Raw genomic sequence first — 21,873 nt, forward strand, 5'->3', positions numbered from 1 at the left:
TTTCAAAGCGGATATGACTATGTCATAAGCACAAACGTCTCTAACCAAGCCTAATTTACTGGGTTGTCAAATAAACTGGCCCTAATGCTTCTTTCTAGGCTTGGCAACTTACTGCAACCATGGTTAAAGAGACAAAATGCATTTTAAACGCTGTCTTAGGCTGCTCCCCAGCAACTTGGATTTAGAGACTGTCACTGAAGTGAAGTAGATACCCTTATCTGCCATTAATATAGCCAAATAAGAAGGGTCTGTAGTATATTAACTGCAACATTAAATTCGTTGCAGTTGCAACATAGCCTAGCTATAAATTTATAAGGAGGAATTTAGAAATCAGCTCATTTTTTAAAAAATGAGAGGGACAAAGTCTCGACTCTCACTCTTAAAACTCCTTTTAAGATATTAGCCAAGGAACTGTGGCACAACACTCCTTAAAGTCTTCGTACTATAAGGATACGTTTCAATACTCCCAAAGTAGTAACTCCCATCTTTGTTCAATGCTGCCCTCAGGCTCGCCCGCCACCTTTGTTACTTATCTTGTTTAGGCTGCAGGCAAAAACATACCTGTTTTTTCAGCCCTTTGACTAATGAAGCAATCTATGGCCTTTAAAGCTTGGGGCGGAGCATTGCTGGTTACCCCACTATATTGTAAACCACCCTGCAGTTTAGAAATGCAAAAAGAAAATTAAAGAATAAAATAAAAAAATACGTAGTCGCAACAGCTCTTTTTCTGAAAAAGTGGGTGGCTCTTAAAAGAGCCTTTGGGTATGTGGGGAGGCGAAATTCACTTGGAGCTGGTGTACTTGGTGACGGCCTTGGTGCCCTCGGAGACGGCGTGCTTGGCCAGCTCTCCGGGCAGCAGGAGGCGCACGGCGGTCTGGATCTCCCGGGAGGTGATGGTGGAGCGCTTGTTGTAGTGCGCCAGGCGGGAAGCCTCGGCCGCGATGCGCTCGAAGATGTCGTTGACGAAGGAGTTCATGATGCTCATGGCCTTGGACGAGATGCCCGTGTCCGGGTGGACCTGCTTGAGCACCTTGTAGACGTAGATGGAGTAGCTCTCCTTGCGGCTCTTCTTGCGCTTCTTGTCGCCCTTCTTCTGCGTCTTGGTGACGGCCTTCTTGGAGCCCTTCTTGGCCGCGGGAGCGGATTTGGCTGGCTCAGGCATGATGCTGTAATCACTCAATCACAAGCGAAACAACCGGAAACTGGAGAAGAAATGAAGGCAGCTGCTGAGCGTCCTGTATTTATACGGCTTCCATGCTAATCGCAGGATTGAAACACTCGAATTCTCATTGGCTCAGAAACCAGCGACGCCTATTGGACGATTAGATTGTTACATGCAAATAGTAGAATTCTAAAACTTTGATTTCTATTGGATGGCATAAATGCCGTCTGCCTATTGGGTAGCAAACAGCACCGGCCTTCTAATTGGACAGATAGGGTGAAACTCGAAAGCTAACCAATGGGAACGCGCACTTACAATCCGCAGGACTGAATAAAAGGCCGAGGAGCGCATTTGTTTCTCAGCTTGTGTTCTTTCTAGTAGGAATCGTGAGCTTTATACTCTTTTGAAATTAGCATCATGTCTGGACGTGGAAAGCAAGGAGGCAAGGCTCGTGCCAAGGCAAAGACTCGCTCTTCTCGTGCCGGGCTGCAGTTCCCCGTGGGTCGTGTGCACCGTCTTCTGCGCAAAGGGAACTACGCAGAGCGCGTCGGAGCCGGAGCGCCCGTCTACTTGGCTGCTGTGCTGGAGTACCTGACTGCTGAGATCCTGGAGTTGGCTGGCAACGCTGCCCGGGACAACAAGAAGACCAGGATCATCCCTCGCCACTTGCAGCTCGCCATCCGCAACGACGAGGAGCTGAACAAGCTCCTGGGCAAAGTCACCATTGCTCAAGGAGGCGTTCTCCCCAACATCCAGGCTGTGCTGTTGCCCAAGAAAACCGAGAGCCACAAGGCAAAAGGAAAATAGATCGCGTTTAATCGGAACTACAGCAGGAAAAAAAACCCCACAAAGGCTCTTTTAAGAGCCACCCACAATTTCATAAAGAGCTTTGATCATATGAAACTTTTAGGTTTTTTTAGTGTTGCCGTTTGAAACCGTGCGTCGTTTTCTTAAGCAGGTGTAGAAAAATGTTTCAAGGCCCAATATCCATGATACAATCTAAATAATGTGATCTGTGCTACTCTTGCAGTGGAAATAAAGTTGCAACTATATAGGCTTCTGCTACATCACATCTCACTCTTGAAAGATACTAGAAGGCTGTTGTGAGAAGGATAAAATGTTTCTGAACTTCCCACTTAAATTCTCCCTTCAATGAATATTTCCACTCATGGTCGGATTTCATGAGCGTAGTTGCAAACTTAACCCATTCCGCTGTGAGTAACCTGATTACACTCGGAGATTTTATGTTGTGAAACTGCATAGAATTGCACAATTACGAGACGAACGCAATTGTGAAATCCATGTTTGAAAGCATAAAACCGCTGCGGTTTTGGCGGCAATTTCAAGTGAAAAACCCCGCGGGATTTTGAGGGCGGGGGCCCTTGAGTAGCCAATCACACGTTAGGGCGCGTCTTTCAAATTATCCGTTGGTTAACAGAAGTTACATTATCTGGCAACTCAGTTTCTTTAGTAAGGCTAAAGGAATTCTTAGTCTTTAGAAGGAAATGTCCGATTTCAATGGACTTTGCTCCCAGGAAAGTGGGTATAGGGTTACAGACGAGCTGCAATAAAGACATGGAGCCCGATCCTATGAATGTCTACGGAGAAGTCTCGCTCAGCCCAGTGCAGTTTACTCCCAAGAAAGCGTGCAAAGCAATGCAGCAGCCTTAACCAATTTATTAAGGCATCCAATCAGTCTTCGATGTATGTTATGCAGTGCCCAGTATTAAGCTTACTCTACTGAAATTCACTGTGGTTTAACATTCAGGGTCCTACAGATCACCTATTTTTACGGCTAAGTGCTGCGATGAGGTGGCCATTTGTTGAAAACTCTTCCTACTTTTATTATGTTTTCCGAGGGCGGGGGGATGAACAGAATAAACCACTTTAATCCCTATATTTCTTATAGCATTGCATTTCCATCTATCTAGGCAATAAAACCTTGGGAAGGAGCGGAAAGACGAAGGGCGGTGCTGCAAAGTCTATCCAATCAATGCCGAGCCCGGGAAATTCAAATTCTGCAACGGTCCCCCTGACCTCATTCAGCCAATCAGGACGCAGCCGCTGGCTATAAAAAGGCGGTCCAAAGACCCCTTGGCTTCATTTCTTCTTCCTTTCTGACGAAGAAACTTCTAGCCGCGCGAAGAGGAAGATGGCCCGTACAAAGCAGACGGCTCGCAAGTCGACTGGCGGGAAGGCGCCTCGCAAGCAGCTGGCGACCAAAGCCGCCCGGAAGAGCGCGCCGGCCACGGGCGGAGTGAAGAAGCCCCACCGCTACCGGCCGGGCACCGTGGCGCTGCGCGAGATCCGCCGCTACCAGAAGTCGACGGAGCTGCTGATCCGCAAGCTGCCTTTCCAGCGCCTGGTGCGCGAGATCGCGCAGGACTTCAAGACGGACCTGCGCTTCCAGAGCTCGGCCGTGATGGCTCTGCAGGAGGCGAGCGAGGCTTACCTGGTGGGCCTGTTCGAGGACACCAACCTGTGCGCCATCCACGCCAAGCGCGTCACCATCATGCCCAAGGACATCCAGCTCGCCAGGCGCATCCGCGGAGAGAGGGCCTGAGAAGCGCCCGCCTGCGTCCCCACAACACGGAATTCTGTTTCACCACAAAGGCTCTTTTAAGAGCCACCACATGGTCTTGGAAAAGAGCTCGCACGATACTAAATTATCTCTTGCCGCTGCCGAATATCTGTTCGATTCTTAATCTTTATCTGCAATAATTTGAATAATCTGTTCGCTAGTTTTCTAATGATCTTTAGTAACTACACTACATTGAAACTACGTTTAGGAGTTTTAAATCTCCATGAAACTCTTAAGCTAGTAAATTCCACCACCCTACTTTTTCCATTTTTATGTTCTGCACACAATACTTGAAGAAAAGACGCTAATCCGCTTAATTGCAGGACACTAAATAATCGGTTACATAACTAACATTGGCTCGGGGTAGAAACGTTACAATTTTAAAGCAGTTCCTGGCTTTACTTCCCCTGAAGGCAGCCTCTTTTTCATAGGCATGTCAAAAGTACTCATGGGCTGCTTAAAAACTATGACTGCTGTAATGCCAGCATTTCTTTCCTTTTGGAGGGCAGCACACACATTGCTCTCATGGAGTGATCCGGAGTTTTGCACGGCAATGGAGAAATGCCAGGTGAAAAACAGTATATCGGCCGCGAAATCTGACCAAGAAAAGCTAGCTTGTCAGAAGTGGGATTCGAACCCACGCCTCCAGAGGAGACTGCGACCTGAACGCAGCGCCTTAGACCGCTCGGCCATTCTGACTACTTAAAAGAAGAGGGTTTCTTTGTTGAAGAAAGTGTATTTCATTATAACGCATTGGTTTAAGAAGTTTAGTGAGCCATGTGTAACAACAGTGAGGATCAGCTGATAAATCAACTTGTTAGCAGGAATCACCCTCAGTGAAAACGGTCTTTCTTTCCCCAGTTTCCTTTCCCCTTAATCTGCGGAGGAGGAGGCGGCAGCCATTTAGTCCCCAGCGTGGGGAGGGGAAATCCATCGCAATGAAGGAAACCTATCGCCCACACGGTGGCGCTGTATAGTTTAAAATGCTTTGCGATGGGTTATCGCTGAAGAAGCAGGACCAGTTTTCTACCCTGCTGCAATGCATGTAAATAAACATGGGAAAAGTTCATTGGTCACGTGCAGAGGACTTTTTCGTCTTCATAGAAGAGAGGAGAGCATCATTCATTGTCACCCACACTCGTGAGGAGGAGGCGAAGGATGGTCTTTCTAAGAAGCGGGAGAGTTTTAGGCTGCCACAACTTTCCGGAGCTGATAAGAATAGCATAGCCATTTCGATGTGAAATGAAATCGAAGCAGGGTCGAAAGAGGAAAAGGTCGTTTTAAGTGCATTGATGGTCTGCAGGGTAAACGGGAGTTTAGCTAATTCCTTATAGCCTTTGACGATGACTCATAAATCCACACACGATTTTGAAGCTTGAAGACAAGCCTGTGAATTGCAACAACTTAGATTCATTCAATTTTTTTCTTAAGTAAAAAATACTTCTAGCAGAGGATGGTTTCGATCCATCGACCTCTGGGTTATGGGCCCAGCACGCTTCCGCTGCGCCACTCTGCTTGTGAAGGCAGGGTCCTTTAGACAGCCTTACAAACTCATGACGTTGCAGGGTTTCTCCATCTTTCAGTTTAAAAGAAATGCTTTTTATTTAATCGCTGGCTTCTCCCTCGTTAATATTCTGAAGAGTTTCTACTTTTGCAAGTGCCAAACACCCAGTTGCACGTCAATTATCAATCACATTGCCTGTCAATGTGAAAGGCTGGTGCACACAGTTTATTAGATTTCTGTAACCTACGGGCGCTGCCGGACGTCATTTCTCTATCGTTTCTCCATTAAAGAGACGTTTCTGTCTAGCTGGCTCCGCCTGTGTAAAAATCCCATCTTTGCCCTTGCCTTTTACATTCACGGTTGAAGATGTCGATCTATTGCTATTGTGCTGGTTGCTGCTTTTATTAAATCCCACCATCTCCACGTGATTGTATCTTTTTAACTTGCTATGATCTGGGCTCCCTTGGAATCGAGGAATTACGGTAATAATAATAACAGTTATTATACTTGCAAGGCAAAGCAAGAGTTTCAAAACTGCATTTGCGTGATGCTTAAATCAGGAACAAATATCAGGCAGAGAGCATGCCTGCAGATTCACCGCTTCCGTGCATTTGTGTGTTCTCCAATTCTAGTATTGGGCTGCAAGTAAACACTATTTCGTAGACATCACTGTCCAAATAACGAAATTTATGGGAGGGGAAAGTCATATCACCACACGGGGAAGCCTCTCTAACCTTTATGTTGGTTTGCTAAAGAAAGTTGGGGCGGGCGCTCAGAATGGTTTCGCCTGTGGGAATGACAGACAAATGAAAGAAATAGCAAAAAGGGTAAAATCAGCGTCGACGAAGGTGGGATTCGAACCCACGCGTGCAGAGCACAATGGATTAGCAGTCCATCGCCTTAACCACTCGGCCACCTCGTCTCTTCCGGTAGGAGCTCTCGGGATGCTTCCTTTTGCTCAAAACAGCCGCGTGTTTCTTCTCAGGTTGTGTGTGTCATTTCTTTGCGACGTACAGCATTTGATATCAATTGGGAAGCCTGTTTACTAAGTGAGCCGCTCCAACTTTACAATCATCCCTTTTAAAAAGAGTAACATTTCTTATAAGTAGGAAAATACCACCTTTCTTCTTGTCGTGGGTTCCATAGTGTAGTGGTTATCACGTCTGCTTTACACGCAGAAGGTCCTGGGTTCGAGCCCCAGTGGAACCAAAGCGGTGTTTTTTTAATTGAAATTGATTGAAAAAGTCAAAGGGGACCGAAGATTGAGAAGTATGTGTGGAAGCTATAAACAACGACTTCCTTCTGCTTTTCCCGTTCCACAGCAAGTAAAGGAGGTGGTATACATTAATGCACGAGCGACACTGTTGTTTGGCCAGAATTTTATGATCTAACTCAAAGCGACGTGGAAGAAACAGAACATGCAATAGAAAAAGAGCAATAATCTGTATGCATTACAGTATTCTAGATTTTAGGATGATGAACCCCAACGCGCCGATCCCTTCTCTCCCAACTTTAGTGCTTACTAGGACCTTTGGAACTGCATCAGAGGGTACAACTTCCTACTGTGAAATGACGAGAAAGTTCAAAGGTAGCATTTTTTATTTAAAAAGAAGGGTAAATCACAGCTGGCCCGTACGGGGATCGAACCCGCGACCTTGGCGTTATTAGCACCACGCTCTAACCAACTGAGCTAACCGGCCACTTGCCTCTAGGAGCTTCCATAACTACATACTACAATATACACACTCAATGTGCTTAGCAGTTGCAAATATTTTTAGCAGCATAAAAGTCAGACGACGGTGCATCGGTTGAGCACGCTTGGATCCTCCATCCATCGCCTATGAGGCATCTTCTGGGGTTCCTGTATACTAGCAGAGGTCTGATTCAGTCAGATTAGGGAGATAATGGGTTTTTTAATGTGGTTTTATTTTTATTTCTGGCCTGCTCTCAATATTAGTTCTTCTAGGGGAGAGCATCAACCTCACTCCTCCTTTTTTAAAAAAAGAACCCTTAAGGTATTTGCTAATAAAATAATAATAATAATAATAATAATAATAATAATAATAATAATTTGTACCTCGCCCATCTGGCTGGGCTTCCCCAGCCACTCTGGGTGGCTTCCACAAAGACCAAAAATACACTAAGATGTCACACATTAAAAGCTTCCCTGAACAGGGCTGCCTTAAGATGTCTTCTGAATGTCAGGTAGTTGTTTATATAATTACAAGGCATTTTGAACTGGTGTTTATTTCAATTATATCCCATCTTCCCTCCACGATTATAGTGGTTCTCCCTGATTTCATCCTTAAAATAACCCTGTGAGGTACGTTAGGGCTGAAAGGTCACCCAGTGAGCTTCATAGCTGAGTTGTCTCTTTTGCTCCTGGGTGGACGGCATTCATCCATGCTTGTCCAACCCTCAATTGCCTGCACCGGCCCTCTCTTCCATTAGTGGCTCCTTGTTTTCAAAAAAAACACACCCCACAAAGAAGTCAGTCAAGCATCTGCAGAGGAGCAACTAGTCAAGGCCGGAGGCATTAAGGGGTGATTGGTCCAATGCCTTTCAGTGTATGACTAACTGGATTTCTTGGGATCTCAGTGTCTTTGCTTAATGTACATCTGGTTTATGAGATCAGAAGCTCTGCATGAAATTGAGGGCTTTTGTCCTTCAAAGGCTTGGTTTTTTTCCTTTCTGAGCTCAGGAACACCAAATAATATGAGAGAAGAACAAGATTCCTGTATAAAACCTCATAAATCTGTGGTCAAATGCCAACAGACACCAGTGGAGGACTGTTGCCTTCACATCCTCCTCATGAGCGGCTGAGTGGCCTGGAAACATTAAGAAGCTGCCTTTACACAGAGTCAGACCACCATCTAGCTCAGTATTGTCCACACTGACTTCTTGGGACTTCTTGCATGCAAGGAAGATGCTCTACCGCCCTTCCTGTTACATCTGACTGGCCACAATGGAAATGGAATATTAGACTAGTTGGATCTTATTCCTGATCCAGCGCAGCTATTCTTATGTTCTTAACAAAGGAGTGCCTTATAACACATCCAATAAATGGCCTCTTTCGACTTCAGCTACTATGCATCTACTGTAACATTGCATTTTCCCTTCTTCACCATTATTGATTTTAAAAAAATGTGTGTGTTTTTTATTTTTATATATAATTTGGGATTTATGTCTTTTCCTATATTAAAGATTTTCCCGTGTATTTTGCCTTTGGGAGTAAGAAGTTGTAGTCAACAGTTTCACTTTGCCACTTGACTTTCCACCAACCTTGATATCCTTTCGGAGGGAAAGACTTTTGATTGGGCGGCGGTGGGAAAACCTGTGGCTAGAAGACTGGGTTCAAATGGCAGAGGGCATGTTAGCCTGTATACCTTGGTTTACTAAACATTAAATTTAATATATATTTATTTACCGGTAATTAACTAATTAATTAATAGATGTATGCTGTGAACCCCCGGGCAGTTAACTCAAGTAAATGAAACAATTCAGTACACTCATACCCACATCTGGGATTTTCTTTCCTAGTTCGCAATGGAAAACAACAACAGGCCACAGACACACAGATGCATATTTCTAAAGTCAAATTTGCTTTTATTGGCAATATAGAAACTCCATTGGTCCCACGTTGTTCCACAATTGGATTGGTACAAACCAACTTATTTATTGCACAATGTCACCCCCCTGTGCCCACTGGAGGGACTGCACATCCATTCTTCCTTGACCCTTCCCTAAGTTCATTCAAATGTGTGTTGCAGGTGTGGGGGCTAGGGACCTAGACTATGTATGAGGATAACAGCACTGGAAAGTTTTGCATCCACAGCACAGGGACCGTGTCTAATCTAGTCTAGTCCCGCTTGCAATTGATGGTGCAGTGTTAGCTTGTGAGTGGGTGTAGAAAGTTTTCAGAAAGGCAGCGGAAAGCAAGGTCAAGGCTGGCCCTGGGGATAGTGCAAGCACCACTCGCAGGCATTCTGGAACATGCGGAGCCATGGGGAGACCTTCAGAGACTGGCGCCAGGAGGCGGGCATCCAAGGCCACTGCCAGGAAAGGACACATCGCTCAGGGTGAGGCATCATCGCCAAGTGGCGCCCATCGGGAGAGCAAATGCCTGCAATGCCCAGTGGAGACCCATTGGGATTCATAGGGTACTCCTCAGTTGGCAAACCCTGGTCATCCACGTAGCGGAGAGGCGCCAAGCGAGCAGAGCGCACCTGGGCCAGGACTTCATCTGAGCGGAATTGCATCCGACCTGCAGGAAGAGGAAGGGGGAAAAGGTGAGTGATGAGTCGTGGACTCTCACAATATTTATGCGGCAGCCTCTCTCCACTGGCCAGCCTAGATTACTCTCAGTCCAGTAGGAACTTGCAAATGGGCCACAAAGCCACACGAACAAGGCTGGTTTCTCAATGCTTTGTGTTGAATTCTAAAAACAAACAAACCAGGGGGGATTTCTTACTGGAATAGAATTTTCCCCAGGAGAACATGCACACGCACGCAAGGTCTGGCAGTGGTGTTAGCATAAGTCAGAGGGATCACTGGACTTGAAAAAAGGTTTCTTTTCTCTTAACCCCATTCCCAATAGCTCCTCTTGATAAAGAGTGTGCATTGTTTAGCTTCTTGCATTTTGAGCTTTATGTCTTGGTTTTTTCATATTTGCATGCTTCTGTGTTCTCTTAAAAAATGGAAATGTTTAAAAAATGAAAAAGGCGGCCTCCAGCTCCCAGTACTGAAGCTTATTAATTATTGTAATTATGTTATTAAAAGTCAACGCTGTTACACGCACCAGAGCTCTAAGGGCAACATTTTGAATACATTTCTTCAAACATTACAGATAGCCAGTTAAAACTGCAAACATTTTATCTATCAATCAAGCATGTTTAATTCCTGTCTCTAAAATAAATATAATTTTTCATTTTACATATTACTGTATGACCCCTTAAATTTTTTTTTTATGCCTTTCAGAAATCGTTGGTGTTTTATCCCCATTTCCAGTACTTGCACAGAAGGTTTTTCTAAACCTAATTGTTAACCCTCTCCCCACCCCACTCAATTTTTTAAAAAAAGGATTACCTTCTCCATGTGCCACCCAGATGCCCAGGGTAGAACCAGCCATGCCCCGAAGCATCAGCGCCGGACTCTCCTCGATGCCGACGCTCACAAAACGAGACTCAAAGCGCCCAGAATTGTTAGGACTCAGCAGCACACCTGGCTGGATGGCGCCACCTGGAATAATAACCAAGATCAAGAAAATTTTTATATCTCTTTTTTTTATTTCATATGATTTACATACTGCTTGGTTGTAAAAAAAACCCAAACAAACCTCAACGGGGTTTAAATAAAACAATGACATTGTCAGTAAAAAAAGCCGAAGCAAGTATTTCTTAAAAATCAAAGAATGATTAATATCAGCAATAAGCTGGAAACATTAAAACATGTGTCAATGTTCTACATACCTGGAGAGGCTTGCCAAAGCAAATAAGTTTTTAGCAGGCAAGGAAAAGAGTACAGTGAAGCTGCCTGCTTATATCATGAGGCAAGGAGTTCCAAAGTGCACGCAAAAAAGATTGATTTCTTACAGATTTAAGGCTGCAGGTCTAATCTCGCTTCCCTGGTCCATTAGGGCTAACAGGGTGTTGCCCAACCAAACAAATTCTGCCCCCACTTGCCCCTCTCCTTATTTACATACAGTCCAGGGGGTGCCCCTGGCTCTCAGCTCCCTTCTCCTCCTGAGTCTCAGTGTTGCCCTTGCACGGAGCAGGGAACATGATGGGGTCAAAACTAGAATTTGCTGGCTCTGCCTGTCCACTGGCGCTGGCTGCACAGAGTTTGCCTCTCTGCCGTCTGCCAACGGGCCCCAGCCACCACTTATTTCTGAGCAGACAAGGTTAGGATTGTAACCAGAAATGCCACAATCCAAGATCTGACACCCATGCCAACAACAGAGCAGTGGCAGTTCTCAGATTTCAGGGGCATCCTCTGCAATGCTAAAATTCAGCACCAGCCCCTCCTTTTGTGCTCCGTTCTACAGCATTGCTGTCATGCAGTGCCCGTCGTGGCCGAACCGGTTGCACCATCCTCAAACCTCTCTTTAGCGATCACTCATAGCTGAGCAAGATTGTCTTTCACAAACAGTTTTAAAAGTGAGTCTGTAGGTGACTGTGGAGGCCAATTCTGGATCCTTGCACAGTGGGGACATACCGTATTTTTCGCCCTATAGGACACACTTTTTCCCCTCCAAAAATGAAGGGGAAATCTGGGTGCGTCCTATGGGGCGAATGCAGGCTTTCGCTGAAGCTTGGAGAGCGAGAGGGGTTGGTGCACACCGACCCCTCTCGCTCTCCACACTTCAGGAAGACATCCGCAGCCTAGGCAGCCCTGCGGGAGTTCCCGCAGGGCTGTCTAGGCTGCGGATAGTAGCCTGCTTCCCGGAGCGCCGGGCACGATGAAAGCAGAGCGCCTGGCGCTTCGGGAACACATCCGCAGCCTAGGCAGCCCTGCGGATAGCAGCCTGCTGCCCGGCGCGCGGGGCACCCTGAAGCAGAGCGCCCCTCGCGCCGGGCAGACATCGGCCAGCCCCACAAGCTCGGGGGACAGCAGGGAGGCGCAGCACCGCCATCCCACTGTTCCTCGACCTGGTTCGGTTTCCCCGACCTGGTTTTGGGGGGGAAATAAAGGGAAAAAATTTTTCCTTTATTTCCCCCCCAAAAAACTAGGTTTGTCCTATGGGACGGAGCATCCTATGGGACGAAAAATACAGTAGATTTACGGGCGGGAGTTCATCACGGTGAGAGTTTTCCAAGCGTGCCTTCCTCTTAGCGCATTTCCCTTTCGTCCCGAGTTCGAGCGTCTTCAAAACCCATGACACCTTTGGTAAAGACTGTTCTCCAATTGGAGCGCTCGCAGGCTAATGTTTCCAGGATCCAGATTTTTTTTCAATGAATCCGGGGGCACTTTTCAATTTCAATGGGTTTTGTATGGGGACTGATTTGTAAATCCGGGGGCTGTCCCAGGGGAACCGGGGCGTCTGGTAACCTTACCTCAATCCACCTTTGACCAGAGCAGCATTCAGGGTGCAAAGCAAGCATACCCTCACTCCAAGTTTCCTGGAATCATGAAGGGTCCCCCAACCCCAACCCCCTGCAAAGCAGGAATCACAACTTCAGTGGTACCTCGGGTTAAGTACTTAATTCGTTCCGGAGGTCCGTTCTTAACCTGAAACTGTTCTTAACCTGAAGCACCATTTTAGCTAATGGGGCCTCCCGCTGCTGCCGCACAACCGTGTGATTTCTGTTCTCATCCTGAAACAAGGTTCTTAATCCAAGGTACTATTTCTGGGTTAGGGGAGTCTGTAACCTGAAGCCTATGTAACCCAAGGTACCACTGTAAAAAGCCCCCAACAGATGGCCATCCAATCTCTGATTCAGCGCCCCCAGTGAAGAAGAGGGCACCATCTTTCGAGGGAGTCCATTCCACTACCAACTCACTTACCTTCATCTTGCACATCAGCGCTCTTGGTCCCCACCCAGCCTAGCAGTCCCATCAGCTGGCAGCCATTGCAGATGCCCAGGCTGAAGGTGTCTCTGCGCCGATGGAAGGCCTGGAACTGAGCCTGCGCCCTGCGGTTAAAGGTCACTGAAGCTGCCCAGCCTGCAAGCAAGAAAAAAGGAGATGAATTGTCTGGATTTTGCAAGCCCTTCCGGACCGCACGCCAAAGACCCCACAGCTATCGTGGTATCAGCGGCAACAGCATCTCCCAAAGAGCATGAGGCAGGTAGGAATCCCCTGCCCAAAACCCAGCAACAAGGCCGCCATCCCTTGCCACAAGATTGGGTGGAAGCTTTCTCCTCGGCCCGAGGCAAGCGGACGGCCCCGTTCCTTGCAAGAGGCAAGGCTGACCTTTGGCAGAACCCAAAACATCTGCGTAGCTGAACCCTCCGACAAACACCAGGCCACGGAAGGAGTCCAGCGTCATCTCGCCCGAGCACAAGTCTTGCATGGTGAGGTCCCAGACCTGAAGTGAGGGCGGAGAGAAGACAATAAACAGGAGGCCTTTCAGGAAGGGAGGGGATCGAAGTGACAGAAACATTGCGGGGAGGAGATCCAACTCCTTGCATGAGGTTCCTGTTCCTTCAGTTTTTCGGTGACATCCAATGTTAAAGTCCTACTGAGGGGAGACCCGCTGAAATGACTTACATCCATTAATCTCAATGAACCTACTCCATGTTGTGTGGCATAGTGCCAGGCTACGACCTGGGAGACCAGGGTTCAAATCCTCACTCAGCCATGAAGCTCACACTCTGCCTGGTCACTCAGCCTAACCTGCCTCACAGGGTTTGTTGTGAGGATAAAATGAGGAAAGAGGAGAACCCCGAATACAAATCTTGAGCTCCTCAGAGGAAAATATGGTACAGTCATACCTCGGGTTGTAGTTGCTTCAGGTTGAGTGCTTTCAGTTGCGCTCCGCGGCGACCCGGAAGTAACAGAGTGTTACTTCCAGGTTTTGCCGTTCGCGCATGCGCAGACGGTCAAAATGACGTCACGCGCATGCGCGGAAGCGGTGAATCATGACCCGCAAACACGGATCGTGTTCACTTCAGGATGCGAACGGGGATCCGGAACGGATCCCGTTCGTATCCAGAGGTACCACTGTATGTTAAGTGTAATAAATAACTAAGACAGGGGTCAGCAAACAAATTTAGCAGCAGGCCGGTCCACTGTCCCTCAGACCTTGTGTTGGGCTGGAGAAGCGGCACTGGGGGAGGCAAGTAGTCCTCCTCCCCACCCCCACCCGCTGCACTTACCTGCCCAGGGGCTACCGCCACAGCTGCTGCTTCTTGTGGGTAGGCAGAGTGAGCTCGTCCGCTCCGCTCTCTGGCCCACAGGAGCACCAGGGTGGTGGCGGCGACGGAAGGAAAAGGCCGAGTGGTGGTGGTGGCTCTGCCAATCAAACACCACGCCTGGTTTACCTCAGGGCAGCATGAGGACATCTCTGCCAATCAAACACTACTGAGTTAACCAGGCATGGCGTTTGATTGGCAGAGCCACCACCACCACTCGGCCTTTTCCTTCCGTTGCCATCACCGGGAGTCTCGGCTTCACAGCGGGTTCTGGCTTCGCAGCACGGGCCAGATGCAGGACCCAGGGGGGCCTGATCTGTCCCGAGGACCTTAGTTTGCCGACCGCTGAATGAAGGAATGATCGCCAGGTGTGGAGCACACTTCCACCCGCAGACAGGCCTCAGCTGTCTGAACATCATGCCCTCTATCTAACCTTTTGCTCTCTTAGTAGTCTGATGTGCCCTGTCTGTGACCTTTGTCTCTTTCGATTAAACATTGTGCAAGGGGAAAGTGACGCAGTGGAAACAGGTGCCAAAATAACCTTGTACCACCCCTTGATCTCGGGATTGTAAGATGTGTAAAGGTCACAGTCCAAAATGTATTTGACTGGTTTTGCATATTGTGCTAATAAAAAGAGCCTCCGCAGAGCTAGCTGGCAGCTTGCTTACGCACAGCTCACCTGATGACCAACACCTGACTCGTGCCTTCACTTCAGCTGAACTAAGACACAGTTATTCCACTTGTCAATGGCCGAGATCCACCTCCAGTGCCAGAGATCATTTTATGCCTCTGAGTGCCATCACAAGAGGGGAGAGTACATCTGCTTGGCTGCTGTGACTGCTGGAGAAATTGGACCTGGGGCCTGATCCTGCAGGGCTCTCCTGACATTATTAGGTTAGAGATCTTCATCTCAAAGCACTTGTGGGCGATGCCTTCACTAAACCCACATTGGTCTGCTCACCTGGAAGCCACCCATGAGGAGTGCCGCCACCATTTCACGGTCCCCGTTACTCCCTTCTTCACGAAGGATGGCGACGCGGGGGGCAGGAAGGGCTGTGGGAAAGAGAAGCACGGTTTGTTGTCATCCCTTCACGATTAGGCTGCAAGGTTTTACCATGAACAATTAATCGATTTCACAATTCAAAATAAAGTCAACTAAAAAAAGTGGCCTTACTGCTTAAGTCAACTCAAAAAGTGTTCTTGATTAAGTGGGCAGGGGTTTTTTAAAACATAATTTTTAATACAGGTACAGTCAAACCTTGGCTCCCAAACGGCTCTGTTTTGGAACGCTTCGGCTCCCAAATGCCGAAAACCCGGAAGTAAACGCTCCGGTTTTCGAACATTTTGGAAGCCAAATGGACTTCCGGAACAGATTACATTTGACAACCGAGGTTTGACTGTATCACATCTCAGAAGATGAATCCCCCATTTCCTCTCGCAAAAGGATGTCTCTCCTAAGATCATGGCTACAGGGGCTCATGCATGTGTTGTCCAAAGCTAATAAAGTATACACTTCTCACTTCATCGCCACTGTTTTTACCCAAATGCAAATGCAATCAATTAATTTGCTAAAATTAATCTGCCAAGAGGTCAGGCAACAGCTCTATTTCCTTTTTCTCAGGAAGGTATCTAGCGCTAGCCCAACTCAGGGTAGACCAACTGAAGTTCATTTTTCCTAGGTAAGTGAGGCTCCTTCCTTTCAATGTGTCGACAACCTTTACTCAGGTACCAGGCGGTCTCCCCCTTTCCCCACCCCTCTTCTTGGCCCTGGTCTGCCCCATACCCATTTCCTGCAGCAGGGGAAGTTCTTCCTGGGGGTTAAAGGTCAGGGTGTAGCTGGGCTCCGTGCGCTTGGTCAGCCCTGCCTCTTCTTGGGCCACACAGTCTGGGTTGGCTTGCAGCCTCTCCAGCTGGAAGCTCGTGTCTTCCCACCAGCCGCGCAAGGTGGACACTTTTTCCGCCAACACTTCCTGGCCGTTCACGGTGACCTGGATCTGCAAAGCGTCACAACAAGGCAGCAAATTAGCAACAACAACAACAAAAAGCAGGGGGCATTGGCAGTGGGAGATGGAAAAACCGTAAAGAGGGGAGTAAGTGGACTGGCATTACAAGCTACAAGAATTTGCTGAAATGGCGCAGTTAACAAACACCCTGAGAGGCAATTCAAAACAAAAATTTATGGGAAAATGGGATAGATATAAAACATATGTTCAAAAATACAGTAAAGGTTCGCTATCTATGCTGGCATTTGATTGACGTTGGAGTGAGACTGAGTTGAGAAATAAGACTAAGAGCACATATTGATATAGGAATGTATTAGATAAACTGCAAAGAAATATACAATAATAAGAGTACATTCATTTGTAAAAAAGGAATATACAACGGGATAGACAGGAAGTCTAGTGTGTTGGTATGTATATGATTGGGGGGGAATTGTTTTTGTTTTTTCTCTTTGTTCTTTTTTTCATTTTCTTTCTAGGTATATAAAATTTGTATATAATTTTTGTATACATGTTGGAAATTATATTGTAGTAAGTGCTGTAATGTAATATGACAACGTTTACCGATGTAATGTAAGAATGTTAACAAATAAATAAAATGCAAATCTAAAAAATAAAGAGGGGAGTAAGTGGGAAGACCAAGTCCCTGCTTGGCCATGAACACAAGAGGAGTCTCCTGAATCAGGCCAAGGGCCCATCAAGCCAAGCATGCTGCAGGAGCTTTCACAGCATGCCTGCAGGAAACCAACAAGCAGGATTCGAATGCAAGATCCCTCTCCCCTGCTGTGGTTTCCAGCAACTGGTATTCAGAAGCACGGCTGCCTCCAACTGTTGCGGGCAGAGCCTAGCCATTGTGACTAGTGGCCCATCAATTGCCCTCTCCTCCGTGAATTTGTCTAATTCCCTTCTAAAATTATCCAAGTTGGATAGAATCCAAGGTGGAAGAACGCTTCGTATGTGGTGGACCTGTGAAAGGGTAAAAGAGTATTGGGAAATAATTTACAGTGGTACTTCAGGCTAAAAACTTAATTCGTTCTGGAGGTCCGTTCTTAACCTGAAACTGTTCTTAACCTGAAGCACCACTTTAGCTAATGGGGCTTCCCGCTGCCACAATTTCTGTTCTCATCCTGAAGCAAAGTTCTTAACCTGAGGTACTATTTCTGAGTTAGCGGAGTCTGTAACCTGAAGCATCTGTAACCCAAGGTACCACTGTATAATGAATTGGGGGGGAAATGTTTAAAAGCACCTTTCCCCCCCAAAAAACACCAGAGTCCTTTTTGTTGGCGATGATTCAGATGGAAATTCCCAGGTGTCAAGAAAGGCTATTTATGTATGCCACTACTGCGGCCTGTGTTTTGTTAGCCCCAAAATGGAAAATGAGCGAGGTCCCAGCTAAAGAAGAATGGCAGCTTAAACTGATCGAATACGTGTAGCTTGCTGATCTAACTTATAGAATAAGAGAACAAAAAGAACATACGTTTAAAGAAGAATGGAAAATGTTTATTGAATATATGGGGGGAATTGTGTACACTTGAAAACGTTGGCAGCATTAGGATAAATTCAATAGTGTAAATAAGTTTTGATGGAAGTAATAACGGAATACTGAATGGTCTAGTTTATATAAAATATGCAGGGATTTATGGCATGCAAAATCAACCATGGAAAGAGAAGAAGGGAAGTTATTGATATGTTAAGGTTGTCTAAATGCATATTCTAAATTGTAAAACAGAAAAGTTAATAAAAATTTACAGATACACACACACACATATACATATATACATATATATATATATATATATATATATATATATATATATACTCACACATACACACACACACACCATCCAAGTTGGTGGCCATCACTGTTTCCTGTGGGAGTGAGTTCCATAGTTTAACCATGAAGCTCACTGGGTGACCTTGGGCCAGCTACTGCCTCTCAGCCTAGCCTACCTCACAGGCGTGTTGTGCAGATAAAAGGAGGAAGAGGGGAAGAACCACACACACCACCTCCTCAGAGAAAAGGGGTTGGATATAAATGCAATAAATAACTAGAAAGGGTTTGTTTGGTTTTTTTACTCGGAAGTTGTGTTTGTGTGGTATCCTTTGTAAGCTGCCTCGGAGGGTCTTTCTTGGTTGAAAGGCGGCCTGGAAATAATCTCTAACAGCAACCCTTTAAGCAATTCTTCCCCCACCAGCCCCACTGCTGCCCCCCAGGGCTCACGTCCACACTCACCATAGCATTAGGGCCCCGGGGACCTGAATGCCCGACTGGCACGCACCGCACACCAGCCCGCCGGTACCGTTGGCAGACGTCGGCCGCCGCCGCACGGGGCACCTCCAGCACCAGGCCTGGTTCCTCAGCAAAGAGAACATCAAGGGCTAAGGGAAGAGAGGAAGCGCGGCTGTGTTAGGGTGAGGGAACTGGAAAAGGACAAGCGAAACAACAAGGGAAGGTTGCAGGGAAGGGTGCTAGTTAATTTAAGGGGGGGAAGGCAAGTAAAGAGGCCAGGACATTATAGAGGACAATGGAACTGTCAGGGACTGGGCACAGGAGGAATGGTGGAGACTGCCTCCCCATCCTAACCCTTCCAGGGAGGAGGAAGAGGAAGACAGTATAGATTTACAGCAGGGGTTTGAGGAAGGCCGCAGCTCAGAGGCAAATGAGGAGGAAAGCTGGGAAATCAAGGGAGAGCCAGAGCAACACCTGGCTGACACGTTGTCATTAGAAAGCATTCCAGACCCTCCATCGCCCAGAACCCGGCGAGCCTTAAAAGTAGGAGAGCAAAGAGCTCAAAAACAGAGGCACCCGTAGAGGTGATGATTATGATGGTGAAAGAGGAGGTGGGAGAGATGGGGAGATAGAGATTCACTCAGGACAATGCCATTATCCAAGAGGCTGGATTCTATAATCTCTCTCTGTAAAGATTGAAATAAAAAAATGGACTGTAAGAAACTTTTCCTTGTCTTTATACTTTCCTGGGCAACCAGCCGGGAGCTGCTGGCAGCATCCTTACAAGAGCTGAACGCTGGAAGATTCAGAAGGGACTTCTTCACACAATGCCTAGTCAATAGGGCCGGCGCGACTATAGGACAGAGGGAGGAAACCGCCTCAGGCGGCAGAAACTGAGGGGTGGCAGCAGCACCTCATTGGCTGTTCCCCCTCAGAAGCGGGAGAGCATTGTACCCTCTAACCCAGCCAGCAACCCTCAGGTGTGGTGCTGCTCTCTTGTTGCTGGAAGTCTGAGTCAGCTCTCGGTCTTTTTGAACGTGGAAGGGGTCGCCATCTTGTCCTTTGCCCTAGGCATCAAAGATGTCTTGGGCCAGAGCTCTGATAGCCAAAGGACGTAATTCACTATCGCCACAAGAAGTGGCACTAGCCATCAATTCAGATGGCTTTTACAAAATGAGTTTTGTAAATTTCAGGGAGCATAAGGCTACCGGTGACGGCTAGTCAGGATGGCTGGTATATACCACTTCCAGGTTCCAAGGCCTCTCTGAATGCCAATTGCTGCTACACTTATGGCCTGCAATGACTACCAGTGCCTCCTCCTTTGTCTTAGTGTTGCTTCTTGCAGAACTCAACAGGGAGGCAGATGGGAACAGAATTGGCTCTGCCTGCTCTGGGCTCTGGCGCCACCTACTGTCAGCTCCCAGCTTTCCACCCCATCAGACCCAATGGACAGCAGCTGCCACTGCATTCTCAGATCCAGGTCAAGGAAACCTTTTCATCCTTCTCCGCCCAACATTCTCCATGCCCTGCTTTGTTGTTGTTGTTTATTCGTGTCCGACTCTTTGTGACCCCATGGACCAGAGCACGCCAGGCACTCCTGTCTTCCACTGCCTCCCGCAGTTTGGTCAAACTCATGCTGGTAGCTTCGAGAACACTGTCCAACCATCTCGTCCTTTGTCGTCCCCTTCTCCTTGTGCCCTCCATCTTTCCCAGCATCAGGGTCTTTCCCAGGGAGTCTTCTCTTCTCATGAGGTGGCCAAAGTATTGGAACCTCAGCTTCACGATCTGTCCTTCTAGTGAGCACTCAGGGCTAATTTCCTTCAGAATGGATAGGTTTGATCTTCTTGCAGTCCATGGGACTCTCAAGAGTCTCCTCCAGCACCATAATTCAAAAGCATCCTTCTTTTCTACCCCTGACCAACTCTCCCGCTCATGCTTTGATCTCAAGGCACTATCCCAGCTACCCCTGCCCTGCACATTCATTTGCCAAGGGCTTCCCTTTGGCTTCGCTCTCCCCCCCACTGCATATGTTGTTCCAAATCAGCCAATCTCTGACAGCAACCCAAGGTCAGTGCCACCCTCAAACTCCCAGGCCACAACGCCTCTTCTCCCTAACTCACTGACCATTGACTCCAGGCGCCCCCAGTTCAATGTGGGCACCACAGTTCCCGGCAAAGGCCATTTCTAGCATGCAAGTCAAGAGGCCGCCATCGCTCACGTCATGCCCTGCGGAAATCACTGCGTCTGTGGGAGAGAGAAAGAAATTTGTCTGTGTGGCAGAAGAAAATTGTCTGTGTGACCAAGTACTGTCCTCAGCTTTTTAAAAAAACACACAGAAGAGAGACTTTGCTACTGGAGCAGCAGTTTCTGCAATCCTGAGAACCTCATCTTTTATTTAATTTGAAAAGCATGTTTCTAGTATGGATAGGAAGCTGGCTTGTACACAACGCTAGGCGAGGTCAGAGCGGGATCTGTAGAAGTCAAAGAGCTTTACTTCATAGCCCTGCAAAACTTGTTACCCCTTCCTTTTATTTTTATTTTTGACAAAGTAATTAAAAAACAAAACAAAAATAAAAATAAAAATGTGCACCCTACCCCCAAGACAATTCCATTGTAACTATTTAACCTCCCAAAATATCAAAACCTCTTGTGATGGTTTGACCCCCTTTCCGTTTTAACAGTACAAATTCTACAAATTGCCCCTTCCTTATGGCAAACAGAAGCAGGATTAATTATGCAAAATAATAAAAATAATTTATTATTTATACCCTGCCCATCTGGCTGCGTTTTTCCAGCCACTCTGGGCAGCGTCCAACAAAAGATTAAAAATACATTAATAAGCACATACATGCACCTGTGCTCAGTTTACCCAGGTCACAGAGTATTCCTTTTTCTTTGGTGCAGAATTCAGATTACCTTGATGCACAAGGTTGCCCTCCCAGATCCTCTTTCCCATCACAGAAGTATAAGGGACCTGCTTCTTCTTTCCACCTTCCTCCTGCCTTCTGCCATGGCTCAGAGGTGGAGTGCTTGCCTTTCATTTAGGTGTGTTTAGAGTGCCTTTACCCAATGGGGAATTATAAGCAAATATTTAGGTATGTCGTACCAGGGACTGGGACCAGCAGCGCTGGGTCTGGGGGTGGGGGTGGGCAGGCCAGGGGTGACCCCGTCCTCATTCAACGCATGCTTACCTTGTAGCAGACTCTGGGTGACTTGGAAGCAGGAAACAAGGGTGCTGGGGTTATCCAGGTCTGGCGAAACGTCCCCCAGCTGAGAGAAGCACTGGGCCAGAGCGCTGCCCCCCAGGCGGTGCCGATCAGGACAGATTGCCACGTGAAGAAGGGTCCCTGAAAAAATGCCCAAGAAATCAGCGAAGAGGACAAAATGACTGTCTTGCTTTTTTCTCTCTCCCCTGCAAATCACCTACAAAAAGGGTTCGGGGGGGGGGGGAAGAGATCTAATTGTTGTCAGCACTTAGTCCATACTATCCTTTATGGTGGGAAGGCAAGTTGGTGCAGTGTTTTTGGAATTTGATTTTGACAGA

At 47.2% G+C, this 21,873-nt stretch overlaps 3 protein-coding genes across 4 annotated transcripts in view; 2 read left to right on the forward strand and 1 right to left on the reverse strand.

Moving 5' to 3' along the window:
• Positions 1-707: 707 nt before the first annotated feature.
• Positions 708-21,873, reverse strand: part of PFAS (phosphoribosylformylglycinamidine synthase) — a 46,769-nt gene continuing 25,603 nt past the window's right edge. The window contains exons 21-30 of one of the 2 annotated variants that reach the window (XM_083581353.1): positions 21,521-21,676; positions 20,454-20,573; positions 18,333-18,478; positions 15,883-16,093; positions 15,061-15,152; positions 13,159-13,273; positions 12,751-12,909; positions 10,333-10,485; positions 9,301-9,511; positions 708-1,166 (exon numbers count right to left, since the gene is read on the reverse strand). In XM_083581353.1, the coding sequence (XP_083437479.1) occupies positions 782-1,166; positions 9,301-9,511; positions 10,333-10,485; positions 12,751-12,909; positions 13,159-13,273; positions 15,061-15,152; positions 15,883-16,093; positions 18,333-18,478; positions 20,454-20,573; positions 21,521-21,676 (1,748 nt within the window). In that variant the 3' untranslated portion in view covers positions 708-781. Of the gene's footprint in view, positions 1,167-8,830; positions 9,512-10,332; positions 10,486-12,750; positions 12,910-13,158; positions 13,274-15,060; positions 15,153-15,882; positions 16,094-18,332; positions 18,479-20,453; positions 20,574-21,520; positions 21,677-21,873 lie in introns of those variants that run through there. The other variant, XM_083581352.1, reaches the window with a different exon arrangement.
• On the forward strand, positions 1,423-2,059 carry LOC310746440 (histone H2A type 2-C-like). Its single transcript, XM_083580154.1, has one exon. The coding sequence runs from the start codon at positions 1,580-1,582 to the stop codon at positions 1,967-1,969; it is 390 nt and encodes a 129-aa protein (XP_083436280.1). The 5' UTR covers positions 1,423-1,579; the 3' UTR covers positions 1,970-2,059.
• Positions 3,315-3,748, forward strand: LOC310746737 (histone H3.2; the record flags this gene model as incomplete). The annotated part of the gene is made up of 1 exon (XM_083580719.1): positions 3,315-3,748. One exon carries the CDS (start codon positions 3,315-3,317, stop codon positions 3,723-3,725), a length of 411 nt encoding a protein of 136 aa, XP_083436845.1. The 3' UTR covers positions 3,726-3,748.

Source organism: Podarcis filfolensis, assembly GCF_964270895.1.
Source record: "Podarcis filfolensis genome assembly, chromosome: 13".
Taxonomy (NCBI): Eukaryota; Metazoa; Chordata; class Lepidosauria; order Squamata; family Lacertidae; genus Podarcis; species Podarcis filfolensis.

Bases quoted from the DNA above. Each gene is read 5' to 3' on its own strand.
- LOC310746440 (XM_083580154.1), top strand. From the start codon at position 1,580: ATGTCTGGACGTGGAAAGCAAGGAGGCAAGGCTCGTGCCAAGGCAAAG.